Source organism: Telmatherina bonti, assembly GCF_933228915.1.
Source record: "Telmatherina bonti genome assembly, chromosome: 9".
NCBI lineage: Eukaryota > Metazoa > Chordata > Actinopteri > Atheriniformes > Telmatherinidae > Telmatherina > Telmatherina bonti.
The window spans coordinates 9,284,639-9,303,834 of NC_136627.1; the positions used below are offsets into that span (position 1 = coordinate 9,284,639).

The 19,196-nt window shown below is 38.6% G+C and overlaps 1 protein-coding gene across 1 annotated transcript in view; it reads right to left on the reverse strand.

The window, feature by feature from the left end:
- Nucleotides 1–499: 499 nt before the first annotated feature.
- Nucleotides 500–19,196, reverse strand: part of LOC306760696 (alpha-2-macroglobulin-like) — a gene marked incomplete at both ends in the record, with an annotated part of 30,997 nt that continues 12,300 nt past the window's right edge. Inside the window, 26 exons of the mRNA XM_079246660.1 lie at nucleotides 500–540; nucleotides 1,697–1,802; nucleotides 1,887–1,955; nucleotides 2,370–2,460; nucleotides 2,538–2,662; nucleotides 2,865–3,077; nucleotides 3,213–3,400; nucleotides 3,475–3,637; nucleotides 5,668–5,742; nucleotides 6,491–6,647; nucleotides 8,614–8,689; nucleotides 8,810–8,986; nucleotides 9,924–10,007; nucleotides 10,163–10,214; nucleotides 10,330–10,451; nucleotides 10,627–10,753; nucleotides 12,610–12,835; nucleotides 13,391–13,538; nucleotides 13,646–13,727; nucleotides 13,815–13,958; nucleotides 14,304–14,453; nucleotides 16,148–16,293; nucleotides 16,433–16,496; nucleotides 17,055–17,282; nucleotides 17,402–17,572; nucleotides 18,875–19,010. Coding sequence (XP_079102786.1) covers nucleotides 500–540; nucleotides 1,697–1,802; nucleotides 1,887–1,955; nucleotides 2,370–2,460; nucleotides 2,538–2,662; nucleotides 2,865–3,077; nucleotides 3,213–3,400; nucleotides 3,475–3,637; nucleotides 5,668–5,742; nucleotides 6,491–6,647; nucleotides 8,614–8,689; nucleotides 8,810–8,986; nucleotides 9,924–10,007; nucleotides 10,163–10,214; nucleotides 10,330–10,451; nucleotides 10,627–10,753; nucleotides 12,610–12,835; nucleotides 13,391–13,538; nucleotides 13,646–13,727; nucleotides 13,815–13,958; nucleotides 14,304–14,453; nucleotides 16,148–16,293; nucleotides 16,433–16,496; nucleotides 17,055–17,282; nucleotides 17,402–17,572; nucleotides 18,875–19,010 — 3,361 coding nt within the window. The remainder of the gene's footprint in view (nucleotides 541–1,696; nucleotides 1,803–1,886; nucleotides 1,956–2,369; nucleotides 2,461–2,537; nucleotides 2,663–2,864; nucleotides 3,078–3,212; nucleotides 3,401–3,474; nucleotides 3,638–5,667; nucleotides 5,743–6,490; nucleotides 6,648–8,613; nucleotides 8,690–8,809; nucleotides 8,987–9,923; nucleotides 10,008–10,162; nucleotides 10,215–10,329; nucleotides 10,452–10,626; nucleotides 10,754–12,609; nucleotides 12,836–13,390; nucleotides 13,539–13,645; nucleotides 13,728–13,814; nucleotides 13,959–14,303; nucleotides 14,454–16,147; nucleotides 16,294–16,432; nucleotides 16,497–17,054; nucleotides 17,283–17,401; nucleotides 17,573–18,874; nucleotides 19,011–19,196) is intronic.

The following is a 19,196-nucleotide window of genomic DNA, read 5'->3' on the forward strand; positions in this document are numbered from 1 at the left end:
CGGTGGACACAATGCAAGCAGTGGGAGTAGTACACGTTTGTTTGTACTGACTGTGATAATACATAGCCTGATTGGTATGATGTCTGTGCATTATCCAGATCAATGCATGACAGCCTCAGAGCACATATCCTGTGTGGCAGGAAATCAAGATACACAACAGACTGACACATCAGTGAACTCTAGATGATTCTACTATGAACAGAGCATCCCCATCCAGCCAGTATAAAGTCATGCTTTATTCTTCAAGATGAACATAAAAGAACTTGAGACTTTATTATTCAGGATTTTATATGATGTTATACTAAGCAATATATATGTTTTAAAGGGTTTAAAAACCTTTTATTTCATTTGAAAGATTATTCTCATAGAGTAGCACATAGGTTACATCCTGCAAGATCAATTCTGCCTTTACACTGTTCAAGAAAGCTAAAATTCTTGCTGACAAAAAAAAATTAAAGCAATTTCAAAAATCTGCTGCATCTCATCACAGACTTCTGCTTCAAGCACAATGGTAGATGTATTCAGTCTCAGCCTGATCACCTGCAAGAAAGAAGGAAAAGAATCAGAAACTACATGTGAAACCTCAAACAGTGGAATACAATTAGTCATATTACAGATTATAACAGGGTAAACAGTTTATTTATCAGGACTTCACAAGTTTGAATATCTAAAGTAATAGTTGTTAGCATTGGTCTGATACTCAGCAGTGACTATGAAGAAGAGTTGTCTCTGTTTACAAGCACTGGGCTTTTAGAACCCAACAAATACCCACAATAAGAACCTGAATCCCAGACAAATTGAGCATTTCTCTACTATACATCTTTTACACTTTAAACTTATCAGGTTTGATTTGTTTTTAATGGTAAAACTGGTTGCTTTCAGCTTTCAGCTTAAACTTCAGGAAACATTCTGATGCTCTAAACAGAGAAATCTCATATGGTTGCAAACTGGAGGTGAGACAGGGACGACTCAGGACCCCACATGAAAAAACTGTACTATTAAATTTGGTAAAAGAAAAATGTTTTGTATTTAGGATTTATTTTTCCTTTTAGAAAGCTTCAAAAACTTGACTTTGTTCCTCAAGCCTGATACATCCTCCATGAGAAGCAAGAACATTTGTCCAGTTCTTAAGGCCCTGAAAAGCATATGACGTCTTTTTGTTCTCGTGGACTCCCTTGTTCTTGACACATCAGGCTGGCAGAACTTTTTTCTTTTGAGGCTCCGAGACGTATCGTGTGATTGGTCGGGCATTTGAGGGGGACGTGGTTAACACAGAAAAACATGAAACAGACAGTTGCCACTTGTTAAAGTGATAAAACAGGTTGTTTTTATAAAACAGCTGATCAAGGCGGTGAGAAAGTAAAAACATTTTTCCAACACGTGGGATTTAAACACGCAGCCATGTGCAAAACCCGCCCTGCAGCGGAGGAAGCTTCTCGTGGAGGATGAATGCTCCAGACAAAGTTTTTTTCTCGTTTTTGCAGCCTCGAGAACAAGAACAAAGGTTCCCCTTCTGGTGGAGCATGTAACAAGCTTTAAGTTGCTGTAGAGCAGGAAACCTCCTGTCTAAGACACATTTGGAAAATGTCTGGAAGACTAAAAGACAGAAACTGCTTCATGAGTTGAGAAAGCTCTACTAAAGACCAGAGTGTGTCAGTGTCTGCTGTTTTCTCTGTAAAAGAATTCAGGCTTTTACTTGGCTGGTAATAGTCATAGATCTTGACCACGGCTGGCTTCAGGTTCTGCACTGGGATATCCTGGACCAGTTCCAAAACGTGGTTGATGGCTGGCCCTTTACTTAACTGTTTGTAGAGGAACAGAGGAGACCATCAGCTACAAATATGAAGATCTTAACTTACAGTCTCTATGGTGTGAGTTCCTCTCACCTCCTGTAAGTACACCACAACATGATCCTCCTTTTGTTCCACACGATCCACCAGGAGAGAACGTTTGAGCTGCAGGGAAATTCAGATAGGCTTTGCATTAATGTTACCATGACAACAAGCAGTGGCGTTGTCTAGGGTATACACGGGTATACGAAGCCTGAACATAGACATTATAAAAGGTATTTGTATACATGTCTATAAGCCTGTCTCCCATTAGTCTGTGTTCCAGTATTGGTTTAGTCATTTCATAACTCTTCCACCCTGAAACCAAGAGCAGAAATGATGTGACATCGAGCCGATATACTGGTGGATTTTTAGGGATGAGCTAGAGTAGTCTTACATGTCGCTTTTTCTGAAACAGTGTTTTTCTGGGCTACTTTTTCTGTTTTTAAAACAAGGGCGGAAAATTGAGAGTTTACCCACTTCTTGAGGGACCACTACAGCACTGACAACAACATGTGTGAAACTGGCATGATGAGTTACCGTCTTCAGTGACTCAGGGTCTGGGACAAATCCAGTCAGCATTTTGATGTCCAGGATCACCATGTTTGTGCTGTTCTTCTTTCCACTGTATCTGTTAGTGCAAAACACAGGATGACTGTCCAGAACTGCAGTTTTATCACTGGAACAGAAATCTCTCTGATTACATACAGAGACTGAAGCTTCAGAGCCAGTCTGGGCTTGTGAGAGTTGCTGGTACAGCTTGACTCTGCCTCCACCTTCACACTCAGAGTGGTGACATCAGAGGGAGTTGGGATGTTGTAATGTTGAGAAATCTGGAAAGGTTTTTTGAAGCTTATTAATCATAGAAAGAAATCCTAATACACAAGTTCTGAGGGACTTTTTGATGTGTTACAATGGATTTGTTTTTGTTTTATATGACATAAACAAAGGTAAAAGTGAGTAATATAACTCTGATGAATGAAACCGAGGTAGACTGGATAAAAAAGAACAATAAGCTCCTCAGTGTTCACCGACCTGCACTGAAGCACACGCAGAGCCTTTCACCTCCACGGTGTACTTTCCTGTTATGTCCTGCAGCGTCTTCTCCTGGTAGACAAGTTTGTTGACCAGATTCACATCAAATGTCAACTGACCGGTGGGAGATCGAACCGTCACAGCGCTCGTACCCTCTGGGCTGAACACCGCAGTGGCGTAAAGAGCCAGAGCCTGAAGAGCCACCACCGTGTCCTGAAACACAGTTATAAAACAGTTTACTGCTGCGTTTTTTATGTTTCTTTAGTCTCAATAAATGTTTGGAACTGTGAGCTGCAGTCATGGCCTCAGGCGACAGATCCAACATGCAGATTTGAAGCCTTGTAGTACCTGGGTGGAGGAGAAGCCTCCATAATGGTTCTGCTGCTTAGTCAGCCACCTGACGATGCTTGCGGTGTAGCCCAGGTCCTCAGTAGTGAAGGGGGCACTAAGCCTGGCCATCAGCACATAGGAACTGATCTCCACTGACAGAGAGTCGGATGTTTCTTCTGCAGTCTGAGACCAGTGGATGAAACTTCCTGAAAAGCATCCATAAAGAACCAAATGTCATGGTCGTGAAGCCTGAACGATTTCCTGCAGAAGATTCGCCAACCTTCTTTTATCGCCGCTGTGTTGAGGTGCTGCAGAAGGTGAGTGCGGGTCTCCATGTCTCCAGCCAGTGTGAAGACGTACGCCAGCAGAGCTGTAGTGTAGGTGTTACTGAGGTCACTGATGGACTCTTTGAGGCACGACAGGCTCTTATTTACCACAGCATCCTGAACAGATAAGCATAATAGAATTATTTGTTCTCTGATAATAGTGACGTTGTTTGTTTATATGGTTGCAGACTTCATTCCTTTAAACACCCTCTGGGCAAAAGTGTCTTCCACATTTAGTAGATGTCACCAGCCAATTACAGCAAATATGGAGGACAAGGTCGAGGTGCTAATCATGGCAGCACATGGCAAACCTTAAGCACAAGACCAATCAAGACCAAGATCTACCACACCAAGCAAGACCCCAGGTGCAGCCTGTGGGAAGAAGCCCCTACAGCAATCCAGCAGCTCACAGCAGGATGTCGGATAGTGTAAGCAAAGAATACATGAAATGCCATAAGCAAGTTGCTGGAATGGTGTTCACAAACATATGTGCAGAATATGGACTGGAGATCCCTACAGCACACTGGGAAACCTCTCCCAACTGTTGAGCTAAATGCACACAGACTATATATTTTAATGCAAGATCACAGGGCAGCTGGAGCCTGAACCATTGGCTTTCCATGTATTTCTGGATTGATTTTAAGGTTCTTTTAGTAGTTTATAAAGGGGTTGATGCTCTTGAGCCCTCTTAACCACATATTATAATATGAGGATCCTTGTGGACCCTAAGGTCCCCCTTTTAGTTGTTTCCAAAGTCAAGGCTAAAACCAATGGCGAGGCCTTGTTCCATCACTATGACATTCATTGTGGAACAATCTGCAGAGATTAAAATTTTGGAAAAAAGAAGCTGTCCAATGACATGCATGTAAGGTTAATTGGTTACTCCAAATTGTCCCTGGGAGAGAGAGTGAATGGCTGTTTGTCTCTCCGTGTGGCCCCGCGGTGGACTGGCGACATGTCCAGGGTTCACCCCGCCTCTCGCCCAAAGACTGCTGGGATAGGCTCCAGCTCCTCCGGACCCTTAATCGGACTAACCGGTACAGATAATGAATGAATAAATGAAAAAAAAGTTTCAGACCTACATTTTTAGCTTTAATTTAATCTGTCTTTATTTTACTAATTCTTTGAACTCCATTATGTGTATTTTTATTCTCTTCTCTTCACTGTAGGGTTTTCTATCCAAATGTACAATACCAGTCAAACTGTTTGGACACACTTTCCCATAAAACTTAATGGAAAAATGAAAACTGTTTTGAAAACTGTCTCAATTAAGTACTTCTTTATGCTGTCTAGTGGACAACGGTGATATTGCTGCTATATTCGGTTGATTTCTTTATTTCTCAGTTGTTCACTATGTGCTCAGAACAAAGTCAGCTTGTGATGTTTTCCTTTGTTTACTTTCATTTAGCATCACCAATAAGTATTTTCATATTTCAAGAGTAACTAAAAGGTAATTTTTAGATTTTTTTTTAAAAAGGAGAACACTGGATTTAGTAACTAGCAGTAATTGCAAACTGGAAGTACTCTTCTTTGGAAGACCAGAGAGCAGGGAGTTACATTAATCTATTCTACTAGAAATAAAAGCATGCATCAGCATCTCTGTACTAGCAATAGAGAGAAATGAGTGGACTCTGGTGATGCTTTTAAGATGATAAAATCCTGTCTTTGTGACATTTCTGATGTGTGGAATAAAATTCAGCTCAGAGTCCAATAAAACACCCAGATTTCTCACACACTGAAAGGTATTGAAAAAACGTGAAGCCTATGCGAAGTACCAAAAGAATAGCAAAACCCCCCTTTCATCCACTAGTGGCTCCAAAACAGAGCAAATCCCAACAGAGTCCCATGTTAAAAAGACCAACTTCACAGCAGAAATAAACATGCTTACAGCACAGTTCAGAAAACCATTTTAACATACATGTCCACATGATTTTCATAATCTATTTTAATATTTCACCTTCATCTACTGGAAGGACTGAGGTAAAGTAAAATGTCAGAAAGAATTAGAACAAACTGATTTAAAAGACAATCAGGAGAAATTTAAAAGAATATTTTAAATATGTTCATTGTAGTTATCAATGTATTTTAAATGGTCTAGCTCTATACAAGCTAGTACAAAAGAGAAATATTACATGAAGTCGACTTACATCTGTGGACATGTTCATTTCCAGGAAGGCAGCAGTGATGTACGCGCTAAGAGTTACTTCATCAGACACACCACCCTATAGAGACAAAACATCATAGAAACGTTATCATGAGTATCTGTTAACACTTTGATTTTACACTGAGAGAGAGTTCTTGCACAAGACACCACACGAATGCACGGTGTGTACTCTATGACCCTGCTCAGTAAATCAAGAATAAGTCAAGTAAAGTAATTAGTAGTGACAAGTAACCTTATTACAATCTACAAAGATAACAAGCAACAAGTAACTAATTAATTTTTGGAGTGACAACCTCAACACTGTACATAACTGCTCTAAAAATCTGACCTCAAATGTTAAGTTTTATTTTTTTATTTTTTCAATCATGTTATTTTTTTTTCCTCAAATTCTTAATTTTTGTTTCATTTTCTTCAAGTGTTCTTCGTTATCCTTCATGCACAAATGTCCTCCTATGAATGATGCATCTACAGAAGCATTCAGCAACAACAAAACTAGGTTTTGTTTTTTTTTTACGTGTCTGGTTTCTGTCTGTTCTTTTTGCTCCTGAAGTCACATCTCTGTGGGGGTTTAGTAACTCTGCTGCTCTGGTCTGCTGCCTCCACTATGTGTGAAAAGTCAGGCAGAAACAGCTGTTAAACTTTCTTCCGTCTGAGTCCAAATCAAAGTTTGGGAGGGTGAGGCGAGGTGATTCCACCTGGGTGAACATGGATGACATGGTTCCTCATCCTGATAGTAGTCTATACATTTTGTAATCATGAACATTTTGCCATGGCAAAATGACACCAATAAAAAAAAATGAAATCACCTTCATTCTGTTGTTGAAAAGTTTTCCTGACTTTTTAAAACAGCCATTTCGTCTTTGTTTTCGTTGCAGCCAAGTAGTGGATTGTTCGATCATTGTTGGGTCGATGTAGATGAAAGACTGAGCTTGGAAAAAAGACCTAAGTACAAATGCAGTCAGCCTGGGGAAGACAAAGAGAAGTTCATCTTCACTATTTTGTGACACCAAACAACAAATTTTAAGAACTAAATGGGAGTTGCAGTTGACCTGGGTCAAGCCAGATTTTTTTAAGCAATAACTAAGTCGATGAAAAAACCAAAAGTAAATGAATAATTCTGACGAAAGCTGGATTTAAACTTGTGTCGTGTTTTCATAAGGATGGTTAGGGATTGCTTCCAGGTGCTTTGTGAAGGCTGGACACGCAGCTCTTCCTGAGCCAATGTGCACCCCCTTATCATTACGCTAAGGGAAGAAAATAAAGGAGATAAAGGTGGGCTTGGTCTTCCAAATTTACATAAATGTACTGCAATTAATGCAAAACTACATAAAAGATCAAATCATACATCAGTAAAAAATTTAACGCAGTTTGAAAGAACTGGGAAACTGATTTAGGAAAATCCTTAAAAGGGGAAGAATGGAATTATGTTTGGAAAACTCTATACAAAACATCTAAAATCAGTAAAAAATGATAACCTTTTATACATAGAATACATTTTACAGTACAAAGCCTCAACTGAGCAGCTGTCATTATGCCTCTGATTTGAGGAAACATTGGATGGAGAAACTGTTTAACAGCGTCATGGACTAACTGCGTGTTGTCTGTGTATCTGTGTTTGTTGATGTTTCTTTTATTTATATGGACCTTTATGTCTGTATCAAATAAATACACAATTTTACCCCTATAAGACTACATAAGATATGTTTAAGTGACTCAGATATTCGTTCTCACTGCAGGCAAGAACAGAGTTCTTTTAATCACATGGTTTGGTGATGCGGTAAAATGGAATCTTTTCGGGAAAATGTTTGAGTAAGATTTGTTCATCCGTTCCTTGTGATCCAGCTTTGCGTTTAATAATATCTAACACTGAACCAGGCATGTCCAAGTTCACAAACAAATAAAACTGTATGTATGTCTGTGAAAAGATTGATAGTAATGAGCTGAAAAGATGCTGATAGATTGAAAACAGATCAGTGGCTTGAGGTATTTTTTAGAAATGCTTTGTTCGGAGGGAGGTACATTTTATGATGAAGAACAACAGATGTATAAATCTATAATCCATATTATTAATGAAATTCCCAGCTTCCTGAGAATTTTGTGTCAGTAGCTTGTGACAGCATAAAATGTTCAACATCACATTATTTATCTGATTATCTACTTTTATTGATACTAACATACTTTCCTAGATTTGCCTCATTATTTGTCCAGCTTGTCCTCTCACTCACTGATGCATTTAGCATTACATTGTTTAAATACCACCTGTCCTAACTTGTTTTCCTTTTTTATTCATTTATTTTTTCATATATTAATGTTTTGTATTTGCCTTATAACAATAAAATTTCAAGTAAAAACGTTTTAAACAACGTTATATTATAATTTATTTATTTAAATAATTGTTTATTCATTTAATATTTGTTGGCCTGATCTAAATAAACTAATGTTAAATTTTCTAAATTTCTTTCTAGAAGTTATAACAATATTAATGGAAACACTTTTAAGAAAATTCTTTTTTAAAAAAGTAACAAAAAAGTTACTTTTAACAAAAGCACGTTATGTTTTGGTTTAAGAATGAAGTAACTAGTATTTGTAACTAGTTACTTTTTCAGTGAATAGCACAACGATAGAAACCATGTAGCCTGCTGAATTTTATGGCTTTTAAAGTTCTGCTGGATGGAAAGAAAAGCAAACCCGAAACACAGAGTTAATGTTCAACATGACTGTAAAGTTGTTGTTTTGTGACTGTATCATGTTAATCTGTGAGAACCTATAGTTTCTCAGTATAACACTGTTGTTTCACTGAAAGCAACATGGAATTGCTTTGTAAATCTTTTTACAAATGTTGTTCTGTAAGCAGCGGTGGTGCAGATGGTGATATATATATATATATATATAAAGTGTGTGTTATATATTAAATGTAACTTTAATTCACCAGGTGTTCCCCGGTCCTGATCCAAACGTGCTGTATGCTCCATCCCTGTCGTTGTAGTTCAGCTGTCTCTGGTAACCTAGACAACATAACAGCATCAGTTCCACATCAGGGACATACATGATGTAATTTGATAGGATTTACTTAATCTCTTCATGTGAAGATATTAAGATTCATTAAAAAGCTGAAAGAGACTCACCGCTGGTCAGGAAGTTGGTGGCTTTCTCCTTGATGGCCGGGGTCAGCTGCTGTGTATTCTTTAGGTAATGGAGGATGTAGATGTTGGGGGCCAGAAGAGCCATGTTCTGCTCTCCACATCCATACGGCATACGCAGCAGTCCTTCCAGGTTCTGCAGGGCCCGGCCGAGGATGTCCCCTGCACAAAAACACAGATTCACTATAATATAACATATAACAAACTTGATCAAAATTTATTTTATGTCCTGAGAACATTTTAATTATTTCAGTTTAAATCTTATGAAGTTGTTGATCTGTTTCATCCGAAGTGTTTAAAGTGGCCATGTCTTTTAAATTTTCAGTTTTGTTCAAGGTTTAATGAATTATTCACTATTTTTACATCTGTTTGGTGGAATATCCAACAAACTCCACCCTGAATCCACTTTAAATGAAACAGTCGGACAGCTCTATATTCTGTTTATCACGTTTTTTTTTCAAAAGAGAATTTAAGATTTTAAACAAAGACAATAATAAAACAACAATAATGTTGTCTTTGGTAGCAGATTTGAAACTTTTTTTTCTTCTCATTTCATTTCAAAGCCCCTGTGTAAACTGGCACTGCATTTAGTCACATGTTGTATATATTGTAAATGTCTAAATTTCCATATTCTATATTGCCAATTTTACTTTAGATAGTTTTATTTATCTTTTATCTTTGTAAAAGTGTACATATTCCAGATTGCTTTATGGATAGTACCTATTCTATTTTATTATTATTATTTACTTTTTTTTTTCTTACCTACTATTGCTGTTCTATTTCTTCCTCTATTGCTGTTCTGAGCTACTGTGACAACAGAATTTCCCTTGTGGATGAATAAAGTCTGTCTAAGTCTAAGTCTAAGTCTAAGTTCTCAACCTAATATAAACCCAGAGAAATCCACCTGTAGAAACAGCCACAGTCATACTTGTGTACTCTGTGTTCCACATCCACCCAGCCCCTTTATACAGGATCACATGAGCTGATTCCAGCCACCACAGGGGGCTCAACACTCATCAAAAATATTAATAACTCAATGATGAGCAGTCCCTTTAATCTGGAAAATGAACATTGCATTAAAATGAAATCATCAGTTTACCCAGCACTGATACTGTAGCTCGGGCAGATCCATCAATGATGTTGTTTGGTAGTTTAACTTCTGCTTCCTCTGTCAAAGCTTCTCCTGCGTACAGACAAAAAGAAAGCGGTGATATGATGGTTAGAGTCAGCAGTGGGTCACTTATAACAGGTCATTGTGGAACAGGCAATTGGGAAGGAAGTTTCATATATTAATAGTCATTTTTAATGAATTAATTAGATATAACCAACCAGACTGACCTTTAGGACAGAGCAGCCAATTGTGAGTCTTTGTGATCTCCGTTCCTTCAGCCTGAAGAAGAGACGTGAAATGTTTACAATGAGATGCAGGGTAAATTTTGTCTGAAAGAATTTCTCCTAAGTACTTTAAAAAGCCAAAAATATGCACAATTTTTCTTGTCACCAACCTTTACTCTGAGAGATCGCGTGACCATGTCGATGCGTCCTCTTTCTGGAACGCTGACAATCTCATTGTCACAAGAAGCGTGGGACGGCACCGCCTCAGCAGTCACAGTCACGTTCACAACCCCTAAAAAGATCAGTAAAAATCAGCTTTTCACCTCCTGTTCCTCATTAGCAAACCATTTAGCCACTGGAGTGGATCTCACTGAGTTTGTAGAGATGAAAAAGTGATGTACAGAGTGTCCCTCCACCCTGCCATCCTTTAACATTCACACCAGGGTGGATGGAAGTCTGAGTCTCACCTAAGGTTGTCGGAATCATGGTCCAGCTGAGGGTCTTACGCTCGCTGCCACACAGGCAGGATGTGTACTGGTCACCAGAGAGGGGGGTGAGGGTGTAATCTGAGGAGGGTGCTGCAGCCACTTTGACCTGTTATGCAGACAGAGAACACTGCTGATGAAATTGGGATAAAAAGAAACAGAGAGCATTAAATAAAGCCCACTACTGGAGAAAACAGTAAATCTGTTTAAGTTCATTTCAGGTTTATTTGTATAACAACAGTTCTCAGCAACGTCATCTTGGTATCTTTATGGATAAATAAATTCAAGCCAATTTATTGTGAATCAATAAGTATTCATACTTGTAACGGATTGCATCAAATCTTGACTTTGATCTATTTCCAGTTTCAATATTCAGATTGTCTGCGATGGACTGGCGACCTGTCCAGAGTGTACCTGCCTCTCACCTGAGGATTGCTGGGATAGGCTCCAGTTTCCCTGCAACCCTTAATTGGACAAAGCGCTTAATAAAATAAATGCATGAATATTCAGATTGTGCCACAAGGTGTGAACTGCTGTGATCTTATATGTCATTTTTCTTCAGGCTTTTTTTTTATAAAAATGACATAATGAAGTAATAACGCTTCCTCTAACTCTCTTAGGTCAATAGTGATTTTCCTCCAGGAGTTTTCATCACACTGAAGATCTTTTGCTTAACGGCACTATCACAGGACATTAATGAGAATATGATCATGTAATAAACTAAGGGGGGAAGTCCACCATGGTATGTAACCATTCCAGCCATAAGATTATAGGAAAGAATCAGTCCTTGAACAGATTTGGACATGTGGAGAAACAAGCACAGTCTTCAATATCCACATCCAAATATCAGAAATCGTAGGTTTCAGATCATCGTGTTTAAAGCTGCTTTTACTGATTACAGTTGATAGTAACTTCTGACCTATCTAAGTCAAACTTACAGGCTGAGATTGCAACTATCATGTCGCAGTTCACCCTGCCAACTTTTCTGCATCTTTCAGTTTTTTTTTTTCTGAAGCTGAACTCCATGAACTTCTCTGGTTCCCAAAGTATTCCAGTCTATTATAGATCAGTGTCTGACAGATAAAGCTTGGCTGACACAGTCTTATGAAACAAGATGATAATCTCAAACTCAGCAGCAGGTCAAAAACAGAATAACATAACATGATACTTTGAATGCTTTTAAAATGAAACTATCACATTATAATGTGATAAAGTCATTATTTTCTTTCATTTGGACGACACCTCTACACCTCAATGTTTCAATGTTAAATACAATGTTAAATGTTTATCTTTATCGTTGTCTTTTGCTTGTGTGTTATTGGCAGTTGCCAAACGTCCTTTGATAATCGCCTCCCAGGTGGCATTGGGTGAGGGAAGGGTGAGTGCAGGAATGTTTGCTTCATCCTGCTGTGCTGTGGATATGGCCTGTGAGTGGAGCCGGCATCGGAACTGTCCACACAGTGGAGCTCTGCAGCCAGACTCCTCTCGGTTGGGTGGCAATATCTCCATGGCAGCGTAAATAAACAAGGTGACGGATGGGCGAATGATCTATTAAAACCAGCTCCAGTCACCAGATTGTAACGTCAATTCTACAGTCAGTTACGCGTTAGCCCAGTAAATTTCTTCGTCATGAGTCACCTAATGGGTGACCGACTTTTATTCTTCCAGTCCTCACCAGAATCTATTCATGGTCTCCATGGAAACCAGTCTCTAGCCCTTGTTGCCTGACCCCTGTTGCCAATCGGCGCAGTTTCCCCTATCCTGCCAGCCTTCCACCATTGCTTTGGATTTTGTTTTGTCTAATAAACTGTTCATAGCCAGCTACCTTGTCTGAGTCTGCATCTTGCTTCACGTGAGCACAAAAGTAAGAAGTACCATTATTGATAAAAGATAGATAAACATCCCTATTCTGACAGGTTCTCTGTGATCACATCATGCTACTATTGATAGGTGTCGCATCATTACCATGATGCAGCTGGTCAGGTAGTTGAAGACAGTCGCCTTCAGTTCAAAGTTCTCCCCCCGGACGATGGAGTAGGGCAGCGTGAGCTCCAGGAAGAAGGGCTGGAAGACGGTGAGCTTCTTACGAGGAGCCAAACCAAGGCCTTGAGAGGACAAACAGAAAGTCTCCGTCTCCCAGGTGGTGATGGTGTCTGGGACAGTGAGGGACACGTCCTTTGTTCCAGACTCTCTGAATCAGGGGAAAGACACCAACACATTCAGTGGTAAACCAGATTTTTGCTTGCTTTTAGTTAATCTTTCCACCAACATATTTTTGAACCATGTCTTTAACATCCTGAGAGGTTACATATCTTAGCTTTTTCTGCTACGTTGTAGCGAATCCTGTTAACTTACAATCTGTTTACCTCAGGAAAGCTTTGTAAAGATACACTCAATACACTTCTGAAGATCCACTTAGAGACTTCTGTGTTCAAACTTTTTCTTAAAAAGCCCAACATTGACATAAGTTTAGGACATTTGGAGACATCCTCTCTTATAATTTAGAGCTTGTTTATATTATGTGGTTTAATCATTTATTTTAATAAAACAGGTCTCCAGAACCTGCCGATAATGTCTAAATCAGTAACATCCTGCCTCAGAATGACACAGGAAAAACTTTTCAGTGCATTTAGTCCTTCTCTGGTGAATTGGTGTGATCCCATTATCGGGTCATAAATGTTATAAATGTTGTCATAAATGTTTTCCTGTTGAAACACCATTGACTCATATTGCTGGACAAACTCACCCAACTTCCACCAGGTCCCATATCCACGTCTCAGGGAAGAACGTGCGAGCTGTCTGTATTGGTTCAGGAGGAAGTGATCCAGGACCAGGAAGTGCACCAGCTCCTAGACCAGGGCTTTGGGCCATTACTACATGTCTATGGTAAAAATCTGGGAAAAAAATTAAACAGGGGTGACTGACAAAGCTTACACAGAGAACCATTTTAATAAAAACTGTGTAGCACATATCTGGTGACAGAAAATAGACAAGGCTTCACCACGGCTGTATATGTCATCCCTGAATTTCAGGCAGCTTGGTAATTCAATCACTAAGTTTGTTGCCATCTTCAGTCCCACATTCTGCAGCAATTACACACAATCAACACAAGATGAAACGCAATTTCCTGCACTTTTTGCGTTGAACGTCAGTTGTTGTTTGATAAGTACCTTAAAAACTGTGTTGGCATACTTTCTGTCTTCACGGGGATATGGCAAAATATATCTCTTTGGCCTCACATCCAAACATTCTGTAGGATCTTCAAGTTCACCACTGACAAACGATCCTCTTGTCACATGTAACACGTCAAATATCTGAAAAGAAAAATGAGGTTCAGAACTGTGAAGTAAAACTGTGTTTTATTCTGTGAAAAAGTGAAAAAGATAACAGTTATGAATTAATATAAACGACCAGTAGAAATGTTGGACAGATTTTCCAACTGAATCTAATGTGTGTCCAAACTTCTGACTGGCAGTGTAGAACTATAGTAAATAGAAAATTTTAAAGCACTCATTGGCTGAACTGGAATAAAACCTTTAATAGTTTTGTATAAAAAATGGAATTCATACAAATAACAAACTTGAATTCACACAAATGATGGGAGATTACAGTGAAAGTAAAGAATGTATGCATGTGTATTTTAGAGTCCTTAATAATACCGTCTCTGGACTCAGAGTCTTTTCTGGTTCCTTGATGAGGACGCTCTGATCAATGGCGCTCACTGCACACAGAGAGTCTGGCTGGGTTATCAACTGAAGGTTGGTCTTCTCTCCTGGAACAGCTGAGGATGGTGAAAACTCCAGCGAAACCTAACACACATACAGGACTCTTCACCTTCCATCGCATAACAAAGCAACTTTTGTTTTTTATTTAAATGGATTTTAAAGGACCAGTGAATCAAAATATTGACAGACATTATTGCTGTAAACTCAAGCTGTAGTAATGTCTGCAAAAATGCATTTAATTGCATTTTTATTTGAAACAGTACATAAATAAATAGAAAAAATCACTGGCCATAACTAAACAGAGCTTAAGTGTCATTTTAATAACTTCAACTAACATTTTCAACTGTTCTCTGAGTTTACAACTTGTTACAAGTTTTCATCCATATGCTTCATTTATAGATGTTAATATCTGACATTAAACCAGGAAACATTGCATGTTTAATTTTTCCATCTGGTCATGGTGGAGCAGAGGTAATCATCTCTGCTCTGACTGCAGCTTGGATCTGGAAGCTGTGTGAGGGTCAAGCCTTGTAAGGGTTTTGGATGAAGGCAGAACGTGCAGCAGCGCTCCTCACTGAAAAGAGTAGTTTGAGCGTGGTGATAGATGATTGCCACCCAACAAACTAAGATGTATGTAGCTAGAAGCTAATCGAGGTAACCCATACCTAAGAGGAGCTAACCAGCTAATGAAGGTAGTTGGGCTAAAGGCAAGGTGCGCCGTTAGCTTTAGCTGCTGTTGCGCTTCTCTCTGCCTTCTTGCCGCTGGATATTGGATAGCTGTCAATCAAAATGACACAGCCCTAACTATGCGAAATTTCAAGCGTAAATTACATCAAAACAGATAAGTTATAAGGTAAAAAGGTAAAAGGATTTAATTACATGTAATATTCATTTATTCATTCATTATCCTAACTGCTTAATCCAATGAAGGGTTGCAGGGAAGCTGGAGCCTATCCCTGCAGTCTTTGGGCGAAAGGCAGGGTACACCCTGGACAGCTCGCCAATCCATCGCAGGATATGTAAAATTCGTTCCTTCTATTCTTCAGTCATTTAGCAGACGCTTTTAACTAAAGCGATTTACATATGAGAGTGAGAACAACGCAAGTACGAAGTCAAACAATGGAGGACATCATAGGAAGGTGCTTGTGGACACTCCGGTTGGACGCAGACGTTGACGTGTAGTGTACTGCTTTTTTTGTTTTGTTTTCTTTTCTTTTTTCTTCCCATCCCATAATATTCCCTATGTTAAAATACAAAGAATGAATACCACAATATTTGTTGCAAAGAACTGGGCTAAGTTCTCCAATTCCTCTGAGAAATACAGTTAAACTAAGTGCAGAAATGATCCTTGAAGAGTTGAGTCTTCAGCTTGGCCTTAACAGTAGACAAGGACTCAGATTGGACAGATTTTGTCAGGTTAGAGGAAAAGAGTCTGGCTAGTATTTAGTCCCACGTAGTGATAACACCAGGCATCTTTCACTGGTAGAGCGTAACTGTGGAGAGGGACTGTAGGTCTAGATTAAGGGGTGAACGTTTACAGGAGCTGTTTGAGTTATTGTTTTGTAAGGCAGAAGGAAAGCTTTAAATTTGATGCTTGCTGTGACCGGAAGTCAGTGAAGTGTGATTAGCAGCGGAGTGACATGAGCCTGTTTGGGTTGGATTACGACCTGATGTGCTGCGGGGTTCTGGAGCATCAGCAGAGGTTTAACTGAGCATGCAGGTAGACCTGCTTCTTAGATTTAATAAGCACAAGCTACCTGTTTCTTCCTCTCACTGACCTTATTGTTGAAACATTTCTCAGTCATGAAGTCGGCACTGTGAGCGATCACCTGCTCACCAGGAAGCACAGCGTAAGCCACAACCTGGACTATTGGTGCCATGTCTGGAGACACTTTCACCTTAAATGACACCTCACCCTCATTCACTGGAAGACAAAACCATGTATTAAAACTACTGAACAGTAATCACGTTTCCCCAAATCAATAAAACAGATCAAACAATATGTGGGCAAAACCATTTTTAAGGGTAGATTATAAAGCGATTCTCCAAAGTGATGCTGAAACCTGTTTGGTCTTGAACTTCAACTTGTTTTAATCCCTGCATGATGATGGCTCCTCTGGATAGGATCTGGAAAGGTTAAAAGAAAGTGTAATGTGACCTTCTGTTCAGAGTGATTCTGTTATGTTACTTGTTCTACAAAAGGTTTCTAATATCTATAAAAAGAAAATTCAATGGAGATTAGGTTCATATGATCTGTATCTGCTACTAGAAAGCCTTTTTATGATGAACTAAACTTACTAATGTGGTTACAGACTTACATTCAGATTTTTATCAAACCAACTGTGACCGAAAAAAAAAAAAATCAATGTGTCTTATTTTACAATTATTTCAATATATTGTGAGAGCCTGGAACAGAAAATTAATGCATACTTATTTTAATAACTACACTGAATTGACTTTAAGCTATAAGGCTCTACATTAAGTCATAGTGATGTAGTGATGTACAGTGCAGATAGATACTTATTTTATTGTGTCATTTGAGCATAATGTAATAAAACTGGTCTCCCATTCAGAGTTTGTACTACAAATGTGTATTTCATGAACAAATATATTAATTTTTATTGATTACTTATTGTATTGTTTCAAGATAGAAAAGGTCTGGTGTTATATTTCGAAAACACTGACCAGATACATCACATCAACAGTGCCCCGAGCCTCTTTAATCAGAGTATACTTGATGGAGATGTCCTCCTCTATGTCACAGAGAAGCGGTCCATTCTTTGTCTTTACTTCCAGAGAGCTGATTGTTTTAGTGTGCGGAGAAGGAGAAAGCAGCTGAGACAACGTGTGACGTGCAGTCTTAAAGGAATCCATTCTATAGCCATAGTACTCCAGGTGTGATCGATGTTCTACCTGGTTTAAAGGGGAAAAAACAAAAATGGTATATTATTATACATCAACATGCTTTTAGGTTTTAAACATTGGGCAGCAACAGAAAGAAAAAAAATGGTTTGGAACTACTTTCTACTTACTTGAAGGCGGATGTCTCCACTAAATGTGTCTGTGTTTAGTGTGAAAACTGCCACACCATTGCTGTCAGTTGTAAGATTCTGCAGCAGTTTAGCAGCTGACCAGTTTTCATTACCAAACAGGTACAGCGGCATGTCAGGAATGGGCGTATCATTGTAATAAACAGCTTTGATCTTGTGAAAGCAAAATAATGAAAGGAGAATTAGACATGACTTCCAGTTTAGTGTAACTTGCAAGATAAATTAAAAGACATCAAGTTGGACTTACTTTTCCTTCCACATTTGATCCACTGGTATAAATATGCGGTGTGTCAATAAAAAAAATTTTTCCAATAAAACGTGAAATCTTTATTCTTTTTCCTTGTGGACGGGAAACACCTGAACATGAAAATCCTACAGGTTACAACAATCGTGTCTGCCATGCTTTATTTATTTTCAGCGCATCGTTTCAACTCACTAAATCTCCATTTAAAGTGCATACAAAGCTAAATCAGACTAAACTAAATAAGCTAAACTAAATAAGCTTACCTGTTCCTTCCTCTTCCACCGTGATACTGACATCCAATACATGTTGCACTCGTTCTTGATCAGTGCTTGTAAAGGTTGACATCTTAAAAATAAAACTGCCACAGCCATTCTTGTCTGTCTACAAGTTAAAAAAAAAAAAATCAGATTAAAACAAATACAAAAACAAATAAATTCAAAACATTACAAAACAATGCATCCATTTTGCAGACTGTGGGTACACCCTTCGGTCCTTTTGACACATGTATTGTCATCAATGATGCCAACTGAAAATGTCAGTATTGTGTGGGAATTTTATCACTAATTCCTAAATGTTAACTAAACTCAAATAATTAAACTTCAATGTTTTTAAATGTTAAGTGTCGTATACCGTATACCGGTCGTCATTTGACCGGGGGTGTCAAATGAAGTTAATGGTTGCTGCGTGTTTATTCTTCTCAGGGTTGCATGGTTTTTCTCCTTATATTGGGTTATTTCCTCCGTATTTCAAAATACAGGAAATTTAAGAGAAACTGAAAATATTGGAGGATGTCGGGAAACAGTGGAAAATACGGTAGTTTCCCGTCCAAAATGGGAGACTTGGCAGCTTTGCTCCAGTCCATGTACAACCAGTGCCAAAACTTTTGTCTATGACTTTATGGACAGAATTTGCTTGGCAAAAGCGAGGTGTTTATGAGATCCGGTTTGGAAAAAAGTTTGATGACTCACAATTCACCTCTCCAATCTCTTGAGCTAAGATTACCAACATGGTTGAAAAGCTCCTGAAAAACTGGCGGAACGCATTCAAGTTCATCAGTGAGAAGAACTCATACTTAAATGGTTGTGGAAGTATTTTATATGTGTTACATATTTACAAAATATATTTTGTTTGGGCGTATAGTCTGCATCTACTTACAGTATATGTCAACAGTTGTCAGAAAAGATATGGGGGTGTAAGTATTGTAACTGCACCTGTATTATCCGTGTGTCGCATAAGCCAGTTTTGCAGTAAACTTCAACGTCGATATCAGCCTGACAAGAATAGCTTGTAAAAGGTCGGCACACGTTTATTGTAACAATTCCTGGGACAGGCTGTCCATATGTGTACCTAATTGAATTAAAACAGCAAAGAAGAAAATACTCTTTCACTTCCTAATTAGAGAGAAAAAACAATGTATTACACAAGTCAGTATTTTAACTTGGTAGATAGGGTCAGATTCCATCATACTTCAGGCTTGTTGTTTTAAATTAAATTTGACTGAATGCTGAATGATGTTTTTCAAATATTTCAGTA